Source organism: Phyllopteryx taeniolatus, chromosome 18 (assembly GCF_024500385.1).
Source record: "Phyllopteryx taeniolatus isolate TA_2022b chromosome 18, UOR_Ptae_1.2, whole genome shotgun sequence".
Classification (NCBI taxonomy): domain Eukaryota; kingdom Metazoa; phylum Chordata; class Actinopteri; order Syngnathiformes; family Syngnathidae; genus Phyllopteryx; species Phyllopteryx taeniolatus.
This window is the reverse complement of record NC_084519.1, coordinates 13,174,631-13,195,533: the sequence shown is the minus strand read 5'-3', so window position 1 is coordinate 13,195,533 and position 20,903 is coordinate 13,174,631. Positions and strand designations below refer to the sequence as shown.

General features: G+C 41.5%; 1 protein-coding gene across 13 annotated transcripts in view; it reads right to left on the bottom strand.

Moving 5' to 3' along the window:
* Positions 1–380: 380 nt before the first annotated feature.
* The window catches only part of syne1a (spectrin repeat containing, nuclear envelope 1a), a 139,239-nt gene continuing 118,716 nt past the window's right edge, over positions 381–20,903 (bottom strand). For 6 of the 13 annotated variants that reach the window (XM_061754107.1, XM_061754102.1, XM_061754103.1 and 3 more), the window contains 22 exons: positions 20,156–20,407; positions 18,921–19,046; positions 18,189–18,344; positions 17,009–17,167; positions 16,761–16,927; positions 13,368–13,530; positions 12,537–12,724; positions 12,299–12,449; positions 11,495–11,677; positions 11,204–11,341; positions 10,936–11,127; positions 10,431–10,737; positions 9,377–9,445; positions 8,906–9,039; positions 8,054–8,180; positions 7,119–7,330; positions 6,835–7,041; positions 5,543–5,671; positions 5,227–5,469; positions 5,011–5,118; positions 4,035–4,093; positions 381–1,746 (listed from right to left, as the gene is read on the bottom strand). In XM_061754107.1, coding sequence (XP_061610091.1) covers positions 1,467–1,746; positions 4,035–4,093; positions 5,011–5,118; positions 5,227–5,469; positions 5,543–5,671; positions 6,835–7,041; positions 7,119–7,330; positions 8,054–8,180; positions 8,906–9,039; positions 9,377–9,445; positions 10,431–10,737; positions 10,936–11,127; positions 11,204–11,341; positions 11,495–11,677; positions 12,299–12,449; positions 12,537–12,724; positions 13,368–13,530; positions 16,761–16,927; positions 17,009–17,167; positions 18,189–18,344; positions 18,921–19,046; positions 20,156–20,407 — 3,750 coding nt within the window. In that variant the 3' untranslated portion in view covers positions 381–1,466. Of the gene's footprint in view, positions 1,747–4,034; positions 4,094–5,010; positions 5,119–5,226; positions 5,470–5,542; positions 5,672–6,834; positions 7,042–7,118; positions 7,331–8,053; positions 8,181–8,905; positions 9,040–9,376; positions 9,446–10,430; positions 10,738–10,935; positions 11,128–11,203; positions 11,342–11,494; positions 11,678–12,298; positions 12,450–12,536; positions 12,725–13,367; positions 13,531–14,972; positions 15,227–16,760; positions 16,928–17,008; positions 17,168–18,188; positions 18,345–18,920; positions 19,047–20,155; positions 20,408–20,903 lie in introns of those variants that run through there. The other 7 variants (XM_061754106.1, XM_061754114.1, XM_061754109.1 and 4 more) reach the window with 5 other exon arrangements.

The window sequence follows — 20,903 nt, the reverse complement described above, 5'->3', positions numbered from 1 at the left end:
AAAACAGGCTTTAAAAAAAATACATATATATATATATATATATATATATATATATTTAAAGTTGCTAGAAGGGATGGAAAAGTTGCTAAATACAGTGACAAAATTGCTAGGTTTTAATCAATTACTGTACTTTTGTAAACTAGCTTCTCTCTGTTTGGAGCCCTGTTGTTAGTGGAAGCTTTGTATTTCTGTGGGTCAGGTTTACAACTATGGAAACTGCCCAAAAAAACAAAACAAAAAAACCCATTAAAATTGCATGACAAATTATTTTTAAATGAAATCAGTTTATCACCCACTCCTTCCATAAGCACTTAATAATAAATGAGTCTGATTTGATTCCTTAGCAAGGCTACTAGTATTCTTATTCATTTACACACTACTTAATATTTCATTGTTTTATTTGCAAAGAGTATTCAGTGTTAGCAAACTGTACAAACATAAATAACAATTTTCATATATATATATATATATTTTTTTTTTTTTACACATCATCGTGTTTCAACAAAGTAGCGATTCCCATGTCCTGATCACTCTGGAATAATTATCATGATAATAATACAAGCTCATTATTAGCTTCACAACCAGTGATTGTTTGGCTTTGGGGGACTTTCAAGTGCATGCGCAAACAAGATTTAAAAAAAAAAAAAAATCAGCATTTCTTAATACAAATTCGTATCAAAATTCGTGTATTTGTTTTCATCACAAATGCCCCAAATGATTAAATAGTACTGAACATACAAAAAATAAAAAATAAAAATGAACACAGGCCTTGACATTTGGCGGGGAGAAGTCAGCCGTTATTATGTCTCAAAACCCTTTACTTTTCAGTTCGTCAGTGCAGTACCTTTCAAACAAGTGGTCCGACGCACCCTAACAAAGCTAACAAGAACGTGGTCAAAACGTAGTTCATACGAATTAAAACGGCAAGTTTTGAGCAAAAGAACTAATTATTTTTCCCTCACCAGCGACGTAGCGTAGCACGTCCCAAGTTAGCTAGCAAACCGGTCGTGACATCCTGGTGTTTATTCCCGGAAGCGAAGAAACATCCGGGCATTTTCACTCCGTAAATGTAAATAAACCAGCTGTGGTTATCCACGTCACATTTGTTTTCCTTTAACTTTCAAAGTGGCTGTTTCCTGTGGTGTGTATTCGTTATTAAAGGTACACACTTGACTAATCTTCATAGCTGATCGAACCCAATAAATAGTAGCAGAACTGGGAAGACTTTGGCTCCCATTGAGTGTATATAAATACTGCTTTGTTCCTCCTCATTGGGGGGAAAAACAACCTTCATTTATATACATACATATAGCAAAATAAAAAATATTTAATGAAGGTTCTTAAGTACTTCTTAAAGGGCCGTTGACATATTGTTCTCACGTCCTGGTCGTAGTATAATGTTGGTGTAGGGCACAGGGTGAAAAGGGCACAATCACAGGAGTCCTTGAGATTACAAACAAAAGCAGCTATATGGGCGGAGGTCCGTTGGTGTAGCGAAGCATGGGGTGGAAGGAGCGAGCAAAGTTGTTGGCGTGGTGGCAGCTGTAGTCCTCCTGGCTCATGGGCACCATGCAGGCTAGGGCGATGAGGAGCAGGAGAAGCAGATGCACGGGCAGCGCTGCCCGCAGGACCCTGTGCAGGAAGGACGGATGCTTGGAGGAGGGGGAGGATGGCGACGAGACGCCGTCCGAAAGGTCAGAACGGGAGGAAACGCAGCCAGCGGCGCCGGTGGGTGACCTCCTGCGGCTGGGAGGGAGGATACACAGAAAAAGGAGTCAAGCACTCGAGTGTTTGCAAAGCTTTGCTGTGGGCAGCAGGAAATTGAGGTATTTGTGCACCAAAATAACATTTTTCTCTTATCTCTGAAATACTTTGGACACTTCATTTTAGTTAATGACCACCCCATTAGGTACACCTGAGAGGCACCACAAGAGCTGCTTGAAACATTCTGCTCATTTCATTTTACAACAGGTTTATTATTATGATGCATTTTGCTTCACTGCATCATATTGAGGTACTAACATTTTGGTGACCTTATACAACTTCATAAGAGGGGCAAACTTTCAGCAACTTTTATATGAACAAAAGTGAGCATGATCCTCTTTGTAAAGATGTTTGGTGCGGTGTACCTAATGTTTTGGCAGGAGAGCTGTTTTTGGGGGGTGGCTGTTGTAAGACACATTCATTTTACAAAAAACCCCAAAACAAATAATTTGTGTTTATTATTATTATTATCAATAGTAGCAGTAGCAACATTATAGTTACTGTAAGAATGTATTTTTTTATGATTGCTTGAAAAAAAATTATTATTATCTGGATGGGTTGTTTATGACTTTGTTTTGGAAACTGACCAAAAGGTATTATTGCATTCATTTTTTAACATTTTATTATTATAGTAAACAGTATCAAAACATTGTATTTTTAAATGTATTATTATTATTATTTGGATTTCCTATACCTTTATTTATTTATTTAATGTTTTAATTATTTAATTGAATTGTTTAATAAAAAAAATAGGCATCATGACGCCATTGGTTGTTATTATTAATTATGCTATTACTGCTGATAATAATTTGTGATTTTTTTTTATGCTGACCAAAGTTGAACAGAGTAAAGACACACATACATAAATACACATGCTCGGTAGACACAAACACTGATTGCTACAAATGACAAAGAAGTAAACCAAGCAACAAGCATCACGCACATGGAGGAAGAGCCAATGGGAGGAAGTCGGGTGCGACAGTTCAATGTCATGTGTTCTCCTTATAAAAACAAGTGGCGGTAATGCTACAAATGTCTGTCTGGACACTTCTCCCTGTTAGCGCCACAAATCAGGAGGAGGGACGATGTGTTCTTCCATTCACCCCACCAACCCCCCACCCCCACCAACCCCCACACACACACATGCCTGCAATTGCACAACAGTGAGTTTGTGCATTGAGCATGTATCTGCAAATTGTTATGCCAAAAAGTGTTATGTAGCCTCATATTTCAGGCCTGCTGCCTTTTTTTTTTTTGCTTAATGGAAATAAACTTTTGAATGGCTTGTGTAGAAATAGTTGGGTCTCTGGATGCCAGCCTGCACATCCTAACGTTCGACCTTGAGGCGACATAATGTCACACGGCTCCCGCAGTGAGGGAAGCGGCACAGTTTAGACAGTTAAGCATTGAAGAATTAATACAGTTATTCTGACGCTATTTTCAACAATTTATAAGGGTTACTATTGCATAAAAATACCAGTCAACATAGGGACAGACCAATAGTATTCATTTGTGAAAAAATATAAAATTTACCATATTTGGACATATGAGGTTTCTGCCCGATAGTGCCGATATGTACTCGCCTTTGACCCAGGAGTATATGGGCCAGGGTATAGTCGCTCACTTGTATGAGACAGAGACAGAGTCAGTCCCTTAAAACAGGTTAATTTCTGCCACACAAATAAAATGCGTAAACTATATAATTTTTTTTTCATCCTTATGGTTTTGGAAAAAAAAAAACAGATTTACATTGCAAAAATAAATGCATAATATGTCTCCTTTAAAGATAATTTTAAGATCCGAAAAATTTTATATGAGGAGTGTGGTTTAAGATTTTTTAATTTGGGGACATTTGAATGAAATGAAAGGCGGGGGAGTAAGGTAAGAGGAAAGAAGATGGGAGTTAAAGGGGGAACTAGACAGTTTATTACATCACATGCTTGTGAGAATGAGAGGAAACATTAAGGGGGGAAAAAAGTGAAATACAGACGTTGCCATCCAGTGGGCCTGGGAGGTATTGGGGGGACAGCAAACAAAGGGAAGCAGTGGAAGAAAACATTCAAAGGCGAAAAGGGAAGAGCCTGACAGGAGGCTTTTCCCCGATCACTTAAGAGCTGGTCACATGACCTCTAGAAAAAGCGGGACACTATGGAACGCCAGATTACGAAAAGATCACGTCATACGAAATGTAGCCGATTTTGTCTGATTTGCGTATTGGGTTCCATCACGGTCCCGTCTTTGAAGAGCTCAAGGAGGGGTGCTCAAGGTACCTGTGGCGCGGGCCGCTCTCGGGGGGTCCGGGTGGGGCCTGACTACTTTTGCCTCGGGGCTGAAGGGCGTAATGAGCAGGGAGGGAGGCGTAAAAAAAGAAAGAAAAGAAATGTTTCAGTCAAGAGGCAAATGAGGACATAAAATAACTTAAAAGTGTAAAACCAAAAATTATATCTGCAGAGAAACAATCGCCAACTGAGCAGCAGTGTAATCAATTATGTGATTGATTGATCGGCAAGAAATCTGGCTTCTCAATTCCTGTTACGGAAATATATGAACGACCTGGTAAAGTGTCAAGAAGTCATACTAAAAAATTAAATAAATAAATAAAAAAAGGAAAAGCCAGGTTTTCTCGTGCATTAGTTTGCCAGATCGACATGCGGAAAGCAGCACCTCAAAAAATAAAAAAGCAGGGAGCGCTACAAGAAAGTATACCAGAGACACTTTTTTGTTTTGTGACCAAACAATGGGACTTAATATCACGGATACCTAATAGTGGAGTATTAGGGCCACACTTAAAAGACAAAAGGTTACCCTGCGAATAAAGTTGCAATTTTACAATCATTTTAATTTATTTTATAATATGAAGCCATCATGTTACAAAAAGATGTAATATTACAAGAAAAAAGTTGTGATTTTATGACAAAAAATACAATAAAGTGGTACGTGAACATGAATGAGATAAAAAGTGTAATTTTCCGAGACTCATGTAGCATATTTTCAAAGAAAGAGTTGCTTTACCAAAGCAAAGTCATAATTTTATGTGAAAATGTAATATTTTAATGAGAATAAAGTCATACTTTTACATAAAGAAAATACTAGTAATATTTAGAAAATGCAATTTTTTTATTGCAAACCAATTCACACAACATTGGGAGAGTTTTCTTGTTAATCTGACTTTTTTTTCCAGTGTGGCCCACATACTCCTCTTTAAAATTGCTTTCCTGGTGTCCTAATTATAAAAAAGAACATTACCAATGGTCTCCAACTTTGATTGGTTGACTCGGACGCAGCAGAAAGAGCAGGAGCAGCCGCGGACACAGCGCTGATGTTCGATTCGACGACGGGCAGTGGTGAGAAATCCTGAAAATAACGAAATAAAGTCGGACATCTGCAAAACAACAGCGAGTGCGAAGGTTCCATTTGAAAGATAAGAGGCCGTCATCCACGAGGAAGCGACGCTGTCTCCACCTGTCGCAGGCTCTGGCACTCCAATCGCCTCTGTAGATCGTCCAGGTCGCCGTCGACCTCGCGCAGCAGCAGACGCAGCCTGTTCCAGATCACGTGCACCTTCTCCTGCGCCTCCAGACACTCTCTGCCCGAGGAGTGGGGGAGCGTCGCCGTCGCCGCTGCCGTGCTGACCAGCAGCTGAGCCGACAGCTCCTGGAGGGACGACACCTTCTGCTGCGAGTCCAGCAGCTCGCCCTTGATTTGCTGAGGATGAAGATGAAGTTCTGTCACATGTGTCGGGACTAAAAATGGAAGAAAATTTGTGGCATGAAAGTACCGTGAGTGTCTTGTGATGAGCTCGTAGTGTTTCCGAGTCCAGGTTTGGAGGGATAGGCACCACCTCGTTCCTCCTGCGGTCGATGTTCTCCAACCACAGCAGCAGACCGTGACTCATCTCGTGGAACTCCTGAGAGGAAACATTTTGTTTAGTCATTCCATCCATTTTCTATAGCGCTTGTCCTTTATCAGCTCATTTCCCAACATTTATTGAGCCAAGGCACATATTTGACTTGAGGTAATTCTTACAACACACCAACAAACAATTTTCACAAAGAGTACATATATACAGTAATACCTGCATATTCACAGTTAATTATTCACAATTTCAGCTATTGGTATTTTTTTCAGAGAACCTTAAAATGTCACAAATGTCACAAAGTAGTAAAGTAACTGGTGCCAAGGAAGTATGTTAAAGCGAATGAGAGACAAGCTTTTTATGTTGGGGAGGAGGTTAATTTTAGCCTGGGTTGTTAATGGAAGTTATGGAGAGTCTCCGCTTAATGTGCATGTACATGCGCAATTCCGGTGCATTTTTTCAAAATCAAATCATCTTTAAGCCACTTATTTTTAAGGGTAATTTTGGGACTTGAAATATTGAAGTGTTTTGGAATCATACTTTGTGGAATACATTTTAAAGTACGTATTCAATAAGACATTTATTTTATTATTATTCGTGGCAGGGCTTGGTCCCAATCCCCCGGGTAATGTACTGAAATAAGAATGATCTCATCTCAATTTACTCACAAATTTTAAGTAATTAATAAATTAATTTGTAAAGTGAAAATAAATGTCTTCTAAATTTGATGCACCACAAAGAAGACTATTGTTGATAACCCCGCCAAATTTGAATGATGAAAAAAAAGTATACAAAATGAGGCTTCAAAAATATGAAAAGTCAAGCTGTTGTTTCTGCTTTCGGATGCTGTGGGCGTGTCCACTAAATACGCTGAAATGACACCCCGCTCAACTGTCAATCAAATCTGGTACCTGGAAAAATGGATACTAATACGTCTAGCATCTTTCTTTTGCCTATAGATACCTATATGTTTGAGCCGTGAAAATATAGCCACTTATAGCCTCTACAAAATGAAATCTATCCCACCGGGTCATGGCGGCGCTTCTCCACGTCGCAACAATGAGGCGCTCTAAATCGGCCACCCCGGCGCAAAGCCTCTGTCCACATGCTGGCTGTCACGTCAGGTGACATTTTTCCAATTGCTCTTACAAGGCGTTACAAGCGGTCTGAGTGGATAGTGGTACCATGTTTGATTCTGAGTGTTGGTCCAGCACCTGGCACTGCATGAGCGCTCTCTGCAGCTCCTCCCTCCTCTCCTCCAGCGAGCTGCCGAGGCGATCCCGGTGCGCGTTCATCTCCTTCAGAGCGTCCCGCAGCTCCCACGCCTCCTCTGAGTCAGGCTCCGACTGGAGGAAGCCGGCGCTGCTCAGGTTGACAGACAGGGCCTCCGACTTGTGAGTGTCCATCCCCTTCTGCAGCTCCTGAGCGCCACACACGGGACAAAAAAAGATTCAGAACGAAGCACTCCAGACAGGCGTTCGTGTTTTTGACCACCAACCCTGAGCTTCTTGATCTTCTGCTGGATGGCGTGGATGTCCGTGCTGAGCTCCAGGCCTCGCAGCTGGCCCAGTTCGGCCTCGCAGCGACCCAGCCACGCCCGCATGGTCTGCAGGTCCGAGATGAGCTGCTGCCACTGCTGCAGGTTCTGCTTGTGCTTGTGCTTGTCACTCAGCGACTGAGCCTGCAGCAGCTCCCAGCGCTCGATCACGCCTGCACGGACGTTACGTTTTACACAGCTATCGATTCGTTTATAGGAAGAATGACATAAGGTGGTATGTTGACTTACGCACTTAGTGTGTTCCGTTGACTCTTTTTTGTTATGTGTCTTTAATAAAGGAAAATAACCCTTCATATGTTCATGTGCGTGTCATCAGGCACTCGGATTCTAGCTCCAATTGGCCATTTAACACATTTGCTCCATGGTCCTTGCGAGTGGGTTCATTTTGAATTTGTGTTTGGCTACTTAATAAACGGCTTAAAATGCATCAGTGACTGTAGCCCTTGCTTTTATTTTTCCATTTTAGTCACTGACTGAACTAGTTTGCATATTTGTGTTTGGCTGCTTGTCCAGTTCTATAAATGGCTCAAAGTTCTGTTGTTTTTCTTTTTCCCCCCACTTCAGGTACTTACGAGCGTCTGCTCTTTGCTATTGTTTTCATTCTTCATTTGTGTGTTTGGTTCTTTGTTCCATTTGTGTGTTTGATTGTTTGTTCCATTCCAAAAAAATGACAAAGTGTTATCAATGCTTGTGGCTGTCCTTTTTTCAAACTTCACAATCTTAAGCTTGCTCATGAAACAAATTATGGCTTGCAAAAAACAATCGACCAAGCGACAGCTCGTTACTTCTAAGTTGGGCACTTGTAGGTCAAGATACCACTATATTTGTCTGTGAGTGTTTATGAGAGAGAGAGAGAGAGAGAGAGAGCGACAAACCTGGATTCTGACTGTCAGTGCTGGTCATGTTGGTGAGTCCCGGCATGTCATCTTCGTCCTCCGTAAGCTCTTCCTCGGCTCTCTTCACCGCGTCTATGCTGCCGCGACACTCTCCCATCAGCCGCATCTGGAGCAATGAAAATGGACATGAGCATATAAACTTTCAGCGACAGAAAAATTATACTTTAAAAATAATGTTTACTTTTTGCTCACATTCAAATTAGGTTTTTTCCGTTGAAAATAAGATATGTTGATTCCCATCAAAATGTTAAATCTGTACTTAATAGGGTATATCTTAGATTGACATTTATATTATAATATTATAAAATGATACCTATTTATAATTCATTAAGGCACACAGAGTGGCTGTTAATAGAGTAAAAAAAACAAAAAACGGAATAGGGTGAATACATTTTCAAAAGTATCATGGTAAAATAATAAGAACAAAATCAAAACACAAATTATAAAATACAACACAAAAGCCTTTTAAGAATATTAGAACTAATGAAAAAATTAAATATGAAATAAAAAAAATCAGTTCAGTCCATTTTGGTAATGTAAATCCAAAGAAAAAAGTTTAATTCCCAGCTATGATTCATCTTTGTGTCTTTGTTGACTTTATGACTTCATGACCTTCTTCAGGCTTCTGATTGGCTGAAATATCCTAATGCTTTGGCATTAATTTGACAGCTTGGAAATGATGTTTGTGTGAACATACGATTTTTCATGGACCATGGAATTATTATTATTATTTTTACTTTGTTATTATTAGTGGATATAACTGAATCTCTCTTAAAATCCATGTAACTGTGCCTTTGAATACATTTATTTAATATTGAGGCAGCGACTCACGTAGCCCATGTATGTGGAGTCAGCATCGGGGCTGGAGTGGCTGGTGGCGTCTTCTCTGGCTTGCAGCTGGTACCGTGATGCGTCCAGGGCCTGGTCCAGTTGTCTGAGGCTGGCCTCCAGCTGTCCCGCATCGCCTGCTCAAGAAACACAAGATGGTGAAAACATAGTAAAAGCCCTAAATGAGCAGCATGTTTTCGTCAGGCATGTTGTAGACATACAGCATAAACGCATTAGTCTGAAATGTAAAGTTTTGAGATGAGGCAGGTTATGGATATTATGCGTGGACCTTCAAAATGCAATGGATTAATCTTAGCATGCTGCTGATCTACATTATTGTGGATGGATGAGACGTGCAGCTGCCGTGCTGCCCCCTGAGGGGCTCTTGTTAGAAAAGCACATTTTAGTATGGAGCTTGTGGCATGCGCTCCTGACTCATGCTGAGACATTCCTGATCAGCTCTGCGGTTCCTACCGGAGGACGATTTCAATGTGTTCTCAGTCAGTTTTATATAGGCCTCGGGACTCTCTGGAATAACTACGTCTGAAGAGGAAAAACAAAACATTCATTTTTTGTAAAGTAGATACAAATATGCTGCTGCAGAAAGTATTTCTTCCAGGAGGAGAAGCTGTTATAGTCAAAAAATGGGGGACCCTATGCAAATTGTTTTCCATTTTCACTTTTGTTTATGTCGTGTATGCATGTTTTGACCCCAGGGATATTCATTTATTGTCATTAAACATAGTTTAATGGAGCCAGTACCCTGCCACTGGAAAATAACATTTGAAATTGTAAAAAAAAAAAAAGATGTACTCACAACAAAACAAACGTTGGCACTAAAAATGACGCCTTGAAAAATAAAGTAGACCCAAAAAAAATACATTGTCAGATTTTCTTCTTGTCCATCTATTTTTTTTTTCAATTATAGTGCTTTTTTAAAATCAGCCTGCCCTTTTTCAGTTCCACCTTCCTGAGTTCCACATTTGATTCAGTCATCACATAATTACAAGGAGCTCCTCCACCCCTTCCTCTACACACCAGAGCACTGTCATTACAATTGAGAGAGAGAAAAAAATACATATAATCAAAAGTGAAACTCAGAAAGCTGAAATAACAACAGAGGTCGCTATTGTCCTAAAAAAATAAGGTATTTTTCCCACACACAGTCACTGTGAAAATGAGTAGAAACTGTATGGAGCCATAACACTTTAACGGTTTCAGCATAGTAACTCAACTTAACTTTATCGGGGGAAGAAAAAAAAAAAGATAAAACATAACAACATCAAAATTAAAACCAGTCAGTGACATGGAAACATGTGTTTTTATACCAAACTGTTACAGTGCTAATGTTGGCTGCCAGCTGTTCCACCAGCATTTAGTGGCCTCAAATCATGGTTTTGTAGATGTATGTACTGACAAACAAAAGAGTAATGCAGTCAAGTGGGAAAACTAACTTGCTTTTGCAGGACAACAGTGACCTCTATTGCCACACGGGGTAATTACAGAACAGAGAGAAGAAAAGATTAACCTGACAGCACTGGAGTAGCCGTCCTCAAATACACCTCCTCTTCCTCTTGCCCTCGGCTCCTTCCCCTGTGGTTGCGTCCCCCCGGGCTCTCCAGACCTCGGCTCAGGTCATAGTCATGGTCCCACTCCAACGGGATGGAGTCCACGCTGGCCGGAGTGTCCCGGCCCGAGCGTTCCGCCCGAATGAGGGTGGCCGCCACGGAGGCCGGACGACCGGAGGTGCGAGGAGGCGTTGAGTCGCACCACTGCAGCTCGGACAGGTCGGCGCCGTCCTCCATGTCGGAACCATCCAGCTCGTCGTCCGCCAGCTGGAAAAGGAGGTCGGACAAACGTTAAGATGACAAAGCGATCGTTCCCACACTGGTGGGAAGTACCAAAGTACAAATACTTTATTTATTTTTATGACATGAACTGGTTGGTCTACGACGGCCTGTCAACGCAGTGTGAAAAAGCCTTTAGTCTGTCTCTTAATAGCTGGTATTCCACCATGTGTTTAGCGTACTCACAGGTAAACGTGTAAGCTTCTTGTAGTATCTGTTGACTCGTCCAAAGACCTCCTGGTAGTACCTCTGCAGCTCCTCAAGCTCCTCTTCGATCACAGCGGCATCCAGGGGTTCGCTCTTTTCGATCAGAGCGTCGCCCTGCCTGAACACCAGCTGGATCTTGCCCATGTTCAAGTGAATCTCCTGCTGGAACGCCTGAAGCAAACACAAGACGACGACGTCAAGGCTCAGAAGGAAGCCGCGGATGAGTCAAGTTGTTGTGCAGAACTACATTGAGTTGTTTAAGCTTGGCCTGCACGTCACACTCGGAGAAGTGCTCGATGTTGGTGAGCTGTAGGTCCATCTCAGTCAGCCACACCAGGATGCTGTCTCGAGCTGTCTCAAACTCCTCCCTCTGGTTGATGAAGTGCTGTGGGAACACAGAAAAAGCAGACTTTATTAACCTCACTAAAATAGCTAACATATGGCTGTGAAAAAATATTTGGTTCAGGAAGTGCATAACCCTTGTGTAATTTCTGTTACCTATAGTCACGATATTGTATTTTAGTTGTGCAGTTGTTACCTTGAGACGCCGTAGGATGGCGGCCACCCTCTTCTGCAGGTTGTCCCACCTCCTGTTCCCATCATGCACCATTTCCCTGAGACGGCAGGACGCGTCGGTGCGGTTCTCTCGGGCCAGGCGGCGGTACTGCTTGTTGATCAGCTCCAGCTGGGTCAGGCACTCCTGCACTTGCCGCTGGAAAGCCTAAGACAAAAATAGGGGTCTAGTATTTTTCATTTAATTATCCACGTGTGTGCATAAAAAAGAAAGGTAGTTTTGTGCTTGAGAGCCAACGCTCATCCACAAGCATGACAGATGGCAGCAGGCCAACACAAGACAGTTGGCCGGTATGCACGTGCAATGTGAGGGACTGCAGCAGCTGAGCAGACCGGCTCAGACGAGTTTGTGTAACATGACCCTGTACTGTTTCCTTTATCCTGGAGTGGCTTCTCAATGTTTCACTAACATGCAGAAAAGTCTGACTTGATGAGACGCCTACGTACGAAGTGGATTAGTCTGCGTGTGACCGTCTGGGCGTGTGTTGTGGTCTACAGCAGCTCCTTGTAAGTGTTCTCATTTTTGTATTTGTGTGGCTCTCCTTACCTACATGCAAGGGAATTACAGTGCCTTTAAATGCTCCATTTCGTTTTCAATTAACCTGAGCAGGGGCAAATCTGAAGGTTGCTCATAAAGCAGATTTTGGCTCACAACACGAAGTAAGTCAAGGGAGCACTATACCTCTCCTCCTTCCAGCTTGACTTCCTGACGTGAGACATTTGGATCAGACCATTTGGACATTTTGCGAGATCATGCAACTAAACCTACCTCAAACTTCTTGAGTTCCTCTTTGGCGACAGTGTAGAGGACGCCTGAAGAGTTGGGCATCGCTGCTGTTCTCTCAGAAGTCTTCAACCACTCCTCAAAGCGGGAGTAATCATCCAAAAACTTCTGCCACAACCTCCAAGTCTCCTCAATCCTGCACAGACGAGGCCCAGCATTGCATTAATTAGCTTTAACAACAACAGCATCGCTATTGCTGCGCTGGCTCATTCAAGACACCGACTTGAGCCTCCTCTCCATGGACATGGCGCAAATGTTCCTCCAGCGTCGGTCCAGGCCCCTGGTGGCCTGCTGGATGGAGTCGCACTCGCTCTCGGTGGAGCAGGCGTCGCAGTCGTGCAGCAGCACCTCGCACAGGTTCAACACGGAAGCCACGCCTGTGCTGTGCCTCTCGATGTCTTTCTGCAGCACCTGAAAAAGGATGCGCTGTTATGCACATGTCTGCACACAGCTGACGTTTTTATGATAGAAAACAAGTTCAGGTTTTTGTATCCTGCTGTGATTTCCTCGTGCTTCAGTCGTCACTTCCTTTCTACCAAGTCATTGTAGCTCATACAAGAATTTAGTAGGATTTTGCACGTAATGTAAGGCAGCGCAATTAGGAGAAAAAGGACACCTGTTTTTCTCGAGCAAAAAACAAAACAAAACTAAAAAACAGCAACCAGTAACCCGGTCGTATGCGCCATATGACACAGTATTCTGACTAATTTTTCATAATTACACCATTTGTAACCTTTTAAGTGGGTATGTCTGGACCTACTGCAGCAATTAATCTCATCTAGCTTTCCTACTGGAACGTTAAATAATTTTGACACTTATGTTGACTTGAACTAGTATTGAGACTTGTGGAACACCACTAGCTTTCTACTGTAATGCGAGGCAATTTTGACATTCATGTAAAGCATACTGTGAAAATCTTAGGACTGAGTCGTGAGCCTTGTGGCGCGCCACCAGTCTTTTTTTTTTTTTACTGTCATGGTAAAAGAAATTGTGACATTTCTGTAGGGTATAATGTTCTTGTAATGTGTTTACTACTTGTCAAGTGAAGTCTTGCCTGCTGCTGGTTGAGCTTCCTGTGGACCTCCTGCTCGTCGCACGTGTCGTAGACGATGGGCCTGGATAGTTCGGTCTCGATGTGGGACAGCCACGAGCGCAGGCTGCTCATGTTTTTCTCCAACTGTTGCACGGCCACCAGGGTCTCCCGCAACTTCTTCACCCTGGTGGAAGGAAACAAGGCAGGAAGGGATAAGCCATACAACAGTTGGGGATATAGTACATAAATATGAGAGTATTTTACTGGAAGGAAACAAAAGTACCCGGAGAACCCATCCTCTTTCTATAGCACAGTAAATAGCCAACATGCAAGTTTTGGGAATGTAGGAGAAAGCGGGAGTACCTAGAGAAAAGTCATGCAAGCACAGGGAGAAACTGAAAGCACCACACAGGAAGGCCCGAGCTGCGATTTGAACCCAGAACCTCTCATCAGACACGCTGCCCATTACCGAACTCAGTTTTTGAGGTAATTTATCAAGGCTGAAAGAAGTACTTTTCCAGAGGTCCGAGAACCTTTAAGGAAGGGTTTGCAACACTGAACATATCTGAATGGCCCCTCAGTACTAAGAACTAAATGTTTCTGGAACGTCGGGTATAAATGCCACTATGGTGAGTTGAAAAGCTAATCCTTTAGAAACACCTTTATCCAGATTCCACACAAAATTTACGGGATGGTCCCTCAAACCCCTACAATGTTTCAAAGAAATATTCACTTTTCTGGCATCAAAAGCCGGAGTACTTAGAGAAAACCCACACAAGAATGGGGAGAACATGCATACTCCACACAGGAAGTCCAAAACAGAGATTTGGAACCCGGACCTCGGACCTCTGAGGCAGACGGGCGAACCATTAGTCTACCATGCTCGCCGCGGTACATTATGTGAACAGGACAGTCATCTCATTTGATTGCTTTGACCTATTCCCCCATGATATCGTAGTTCATTGTTTACACTATTAAAACATTGTTTCTTCTATATGTTCTCGCTACGGGTAGTTCTGGAACATATCCCCCATAATAAACAGGGGGTTCACTGTACTGCACAAAATGCTCGGCACTGCAATCCACAAATGTGAACAGCTATCAACCTACTGTGAACATTCGGCACCTCACCTCAAAAAGCAATGTGACCCGACCTCTCTCCAAAACCCACTTGATAAGAATAAAGGTGGTGGTGACATCATTAAATGTCACACAAAACATTCACTTGCCACTCAGTACTTGCATACAATTTTAGGTTGAGAACACAACAAGTACTGTGCCTGTGTAGTATTTCTTTCACACTGGCTCATGACTCATATATAATGCAGTCAGTGGACCAAAAAAAATAGTGAAAATTCAAATACCATTCATTGTCATGTGTATGTTCCAGAAACACACTAACACCCCTATAATAGTCTGTAATGCAACCTTGGCAAACTTATAGAAAGCCAATACTTGTACAATAATTAAAAGGGCCCTACAATTTGAATCCCTGATCTTTAGCTCAAACAGAAACCATGACTCGTCATTTTACCCCCATTAAAGTACACTTAAGCTCCAAGTGCAGACTGTCTGGACAAAACACACTGCACAACACTGCAGAAAGCTTTGCGGAGATTTTCCTGCCTGTTGACATCACAGTCGCAGTGTGGCAGATCTTCGCCCGGGCTGTCTGCCATCTTATTCGTCCCGAAGTCCAAAACCATGGGGGTGCAAGATTCCCAGAGACGCCGTTTAGCATGGAAGCGTTACTCCTCGTCTGAGCGCAAACCGCCCTTCTCTTTTGTCTCCGTGTGTGTGGACTTTCTCCCACAGAGTTTGTGCGGTGAGGAGGTTGGGTTGGGGCAGCTGGTGTTGTGTAGTGAGGTGGCACAAGTGAGACTGTTGTGCTCCAAGGTTAAAAAAAAGAAGTATGTGTTGAGAGGGGGGTGGTTAGAGTGACAAGTACTGCTGTTTCTAAATGTGGACTTACAGTCAGAGGCATGTGCTAAAGAGGCGGACGGAGTAGTACACAGCAAACACACATAGGCGAAGGCTGCAGGAGCCATGCATAATGATGGCGACGCAAAGTACGGAAAATGCCTATGCAAAAAGCACAGGAAAGAGTGTAGTAATTGCTTTAAAGTTAATATCCCTGCGATGCGTCACTTCAGTCAAGCGGACGACAATGAGAGCGCAGCTGACTGAGTGAGGTCAGAGTGTCCTCCTCCTGCACGGCTCCAGAGGACAACAGCCGGATGGCGGTGGTGGAAAATGGGGGCGGAATTCAGAGTATCTGAATCTTAGCTGTACGTGTTTAAAAGTCACAAATGATATACATTTGAGACCCAATGTTCACAGTCCATTCAAAGCTTTTGTCTCGCCTGGCTCAATCAATGACATTCACGCAGAGTCTAGTCCATCTAAAGTGGTACGACAACGCCACGTGGATAAACTACATTTGCTGGCGTAGATTTACAGAACTTATTATTTGCATTGATTGATGTTATGTTTCCCCAAATTTTATTTTGCAATTATAATTTTTATAACTATATACAGTACATTTGTAATTATATTTGGTTTCTGTTTTAGTCCACAATACATCATATTACTGTTGTTTCTGTGATAAATTTGTTGTTTATTTTGTTAATATTATATATTCCATAATATTATACATTTTTCTTTTTTTTTTTACCATTTGTATTTGTATATATTGATCATAGCTATATATTTATATTAAAGTCCAGAACATAGTACAATCATATTTCTGTAATATCCATCCATCGATTTTCTGAGCCGCTTTTCCTCACAAGGGTCGCGGGAGCGCTGGAGCCTATCCCAGCTATCATCGGGCAGGAGGCGGGCTACACCCTGAACTGGTTGCCAGCCAATCGCAGGGCACATATAAACAAAGAACCACTTGCACTCACATTCACACCTACGGGCAATTTAGAGTTGCCAATTAACCTACCATGCATGTCTGGGATGTGGGAGGAAACCGGAGTGCCCGGAGAAAACCCACGCAGGCACGGGGAAAACATGCAAACTCCACACAGGCCGGGGATTGAACCCCGGACCTCAGAACTGTGAGGCAGACGCTCTAACAAGTGGTTCACCTTGCCGCTATTTCTGTAATATTGTAAAGTGAGTTCAATTATTAGGTTGTTATTTCTTTAAATAATGGTATATTGTAATTAATATTTTTTTATAATTATACAAATGTATATTGATAATCCTGTGATTTTGTTTCAAAATTCAAATCCAGTCTACATTTTAATACAATTATATTGATACATTTTCGTTATTATCATTTGTGATCTGTTTTGTTATTGTTGTCTTTTTCTGCCATAAAATGACACATTTCACTGAACTGAGCCATTCAAGTGTAGCTTCATTCAGCTTCGAGACACAACTACCGCAATGGGTTTCACGTACCTGGCTGCAATGAGGTCGAGGAGGTGTGTCCAACGCTCGCTGACTTTATTGAGTTTGTGTTGTATGTCGGTTGCTTTGCTTTCCTGGCTGGACCGGGCCAAGCGTATTCCCATGAGCTGCAGCTGCTGCTTGTTCTCCTCAGCCACGCTGATTTCTTCCTGGTAGTCCTGGTGGAGAGTCAACAGCACGTTAACACAGGAGGAGGAGGCCATTGTTTACGGACATGTAGACCGTGCGGCCGGGATCACCTTGCGCAGCTTTTCGATCATCTCCTCGATGCCGATGTCTCCATTTTGAGAGACTTTGCTCTCCATCTGCGTCAGCCACTCGCACAGCTCCTTGTTCTTTTCATTGAACACAGCCCACTCGTTCAATTTCTCGCTTACTTGCTGCCTGCGCAGGGAGAGCTGACAACGCAGACAGAGAAAGACACAATGCAACACATTCAATGCACGACAACGCAGACAGAGAAAGACACAATGCAACACATTCAATGCACGAGAGGAGGAGAAAGGTTTTGAATTGTAGTTGCAAAATTGACTAAAGGATCAGGACGTATTCCCCCTAGTTATTTTTGATAGCTTATATTTAAATGTACCATTCAAGTGGTCTACTGCAAATTAAACTGCCTGTTTATTGACATGATAAAAGCATCTCATAACTTAATATACATTTTAAAAGTACAAACACTAACTTTGAACTTGAACAAATATAATTGAGAGCTATTTAGTTAATTTGATAAGAATAAAACAGTACTGAATAAAAATATCTATGAATAATCCAAAATGAATATATAATTTTATTGAAAGAGATTTTCAAAGTCAACAAGCATACGTAAGACCTTGAAGCATGTATGATTGAATGAGAAGAAAGTGATATGGATGAAATGGATGAAAACTGTGCAATGAAATATCTTATTATAATGCTCTTTTCTTTATAAAAATAGAACTAAACCAGCAGCAATAACAAATATCACAGCTGACTAAAAATGTAAAAAATATCAATACAAAAATCTATATATACTCAAACAATAGTTTTTAAAATCAAGAATCAATTTCATTAACAATAAAAATATGTTTTTCATTTAACCTTTATTTAGCCAAGAAAACCTCATTCAGAATAAAAAGCTCTTTTACAAGAGTGTACTGGTCAAATATAATACTTTTTAAAAATATATATAAAATCTATTTAAATTAAATCCATTTATAATATCTATCAATCAAAAAGATTTCATTTTGTATTGGAAAGATCATTCTAAAAATTGTAGTTATTTTTGAAAAACTAATTTAATTTAGAATACAAAATAATATAACATTTTAATTATTTTATGTAAAAAGCTAAAATAAAATAAAAAGGTTGATAAAAACAGGAGGTAAATAAAAAAAAAAAAAAGAGAGAACATGACCTTGGAGATCATTATAACAGTACCTGGTGGGACACTTCCTCCCACTGGCGCTGCAGAAGCTGGAGGCGCTCCTGGAGTAGCGTGACGTCATTGCTGCCGACCACGCCCACCAAGGCGTCCCTCAGGAGGAACAAGGAAGTGAGGTCATCGTTCCAGCCCTCCACACTATTCTCCAGCTCCTGTGTGCACATGATATGACGAAGATGAGAAAAAAACTCACCGTTTGCCTTCACCTCCACAACAGTCAAAAGCTTCTCGTCCAAATCCGGCGAGGATTCAATCGTCTGATATTAGCAATCAGTTGGGAGAGAGAAGTGGTACAATGCATGGTAATATCCAAGCTAAGGCCTAACAGAAGCATCATCACCTTGCATTCTCTCCTCTTCCTTTCGTCACTGTGATGGTGACTGTCTCACTTTCACACACACATACATCAATTTATGCATCCATACACCCCCAGTCGCTTGCTGCGCATGTACTCCCTCCCTCCTTGGCTCTTTTTCACCCCGCCCCCTCTTCCTCTCTTTCTCTCTCTGGTCCTCCCCCCCATAGGCCGAGGACGTGTGATGCATGAAACATGAACACACATCCTGGAATTATCCGTTGCAACCATTAAAAACTGTCATGTGCTGCGTCTGCTACAGCAAAACAAGCAATAACCTCGTTGTTATTGACTAAAAAAAAAAAAAAAAAAATTAAAAAAAATCACTTTGCCGCATGAGTATTAGTAATAATAGGATATACAGCATCTTCACCTTGCATCTCATCTGCTCGGCGTGCAGCTCGTCTTGATGGTCGGGCAGCGGCGTCGACAGCTTCCTCTTGAAGGCTCTCAGCTTCTCCAGTGAGGCGTCGATGCCTCTCTCGCATCGCTCCCAATTCTACGCTCGAAACGTTGGGATAAAGGCAAAGATGAGAGCCGGGAACCGTCGCAGCGGGCAGGGAACGCTCCGATGGGCGCGGGCTATTTTTAGCGTGTGAATATGGGGTATGTGAGGATGAAAAACAATCATATTTGGCAAGGAATGTCCCAGCCAAGTAGAAGACACGACGTCAATTTATACTTCTCTGACTAACTTGAGGATTACTCGACTGCGCTCGTCATTACTTTTTGTAATTGCAATTTTGTTTTCCGTATTACTTTGGTATTCATAACAAAATGTTTGATCAGAGTTGCAGTTTTTTATGACCTCTTAATGTGTTACTTTCTTGGTTATACATTTTAAAATGTATTTCCCCACTAAAGTTATGACTTTACTTTGGCTATTATAAGTACAGTTATGACTTATATTTTTTTCATAAAATCAATACATTCTGCTGTTAATATTATTTCAATCAAATCTGATAATTAAATCGATTTACTTACTTTCTCAGGCTAAAATTACAACTTTATACCCCTAATATTTTTTTGTTTTTAAATATTCTAAGTATTAATAAATATATTTTAAAACTTTTCCCCCCGCTCCATAATGTGGATTTTCTAATGTGTATTTTTTTTTTTCATTTCACAGTTTTTCCTTCAAATAAATTTATATGGTTTGTTATAATGTCTCCTCGAATTATAACTTTATTTTACTATGACTATTTCAACTAAAAGTATTACTCTCTTTTACGATTCATATTTCTCCCCCAGATATGATTTTGACTATTTCTCCTAAAATTATTACTATACATTCTTACTATTACCTTTTCTCCGAGAACTTAGAAATTTTTTTTTGTCTCATTTATGTAATATTAGACTTTATGTTTTGTTTCTTACTTTATAGTATGTCTGGTAATTTTGGACACTACTGTTTTGTCTCCTAAAATTACAACTTTATTCTCTTGTACATTACAACTTTTTTTCCTCATAATTCTCTGACTTGATTGTCATTCCATTTCTAACACATTAATACGGTATAAGAACCGTGCATAGCCAAAAAAAGGCAAATACGAATGAAAAAGAATGCATCCAATTAAGAAAACATTTGCTGGTCCACGACTTCCTGACCTTGAGCAGAGTGTGTAGCTCCTTCCTCTGCTGGTCCAGGCGGTGGTGCGCGTGCCTCCACCTCTCCTGAATCTCCATCAGCTCCGTCTGCAGCGTGGACTCGGCCTGGGCGTCGGCCGACAGCAGCAGGCTCCTGCCGGCCTCCACCGTCACGATGTAGCTTCCCTGTTGCCTTTGGAGTACGCGCTCGCGCAGCTGAAGGAGCCGGGATAGGGAGAGTGGACCGAAGGGGTAGAGGTTAACTAAGGGAGTCTACGGTCAGTTAGGGATGGGGTGGGGGTTCAGTAGTGCGGGGTTAGATTTAAACTAGACACTGACTTACTGCCTTTAAATGTAAAGACGGAAACATGACAGTACTTTTATGTTATTGTCATTTAAGGGCATAGTCACACTCAGCCTTTTTGCCATCACTTTCTTGACTTTGTGGAATACAGTGGTACCTGGACTTGTGAGTCATGATGCACAAACTGTTTCTGTATGTTTTCCAAAAGTACAATACTGTAGAGTGTTATGTTTTTATTAAAAACACAAAGTTTGTTGGTGCTTTTTAGGTGGCTGGAATGGGTTGATGACATTGCCGTTCATTTCAAAGAGAAAAGATGATTTGAAATACAAATATGAATTACTACAAGTTGTATTAATTTCTATTATGCAAGGTAGCAGTTTCATCACCAATTGTGCAGGGCCATGGCCCACCTATTCCGTCCCAAGGAGGTGTTGTATACTGAATTCATGCACGAATCAGAAC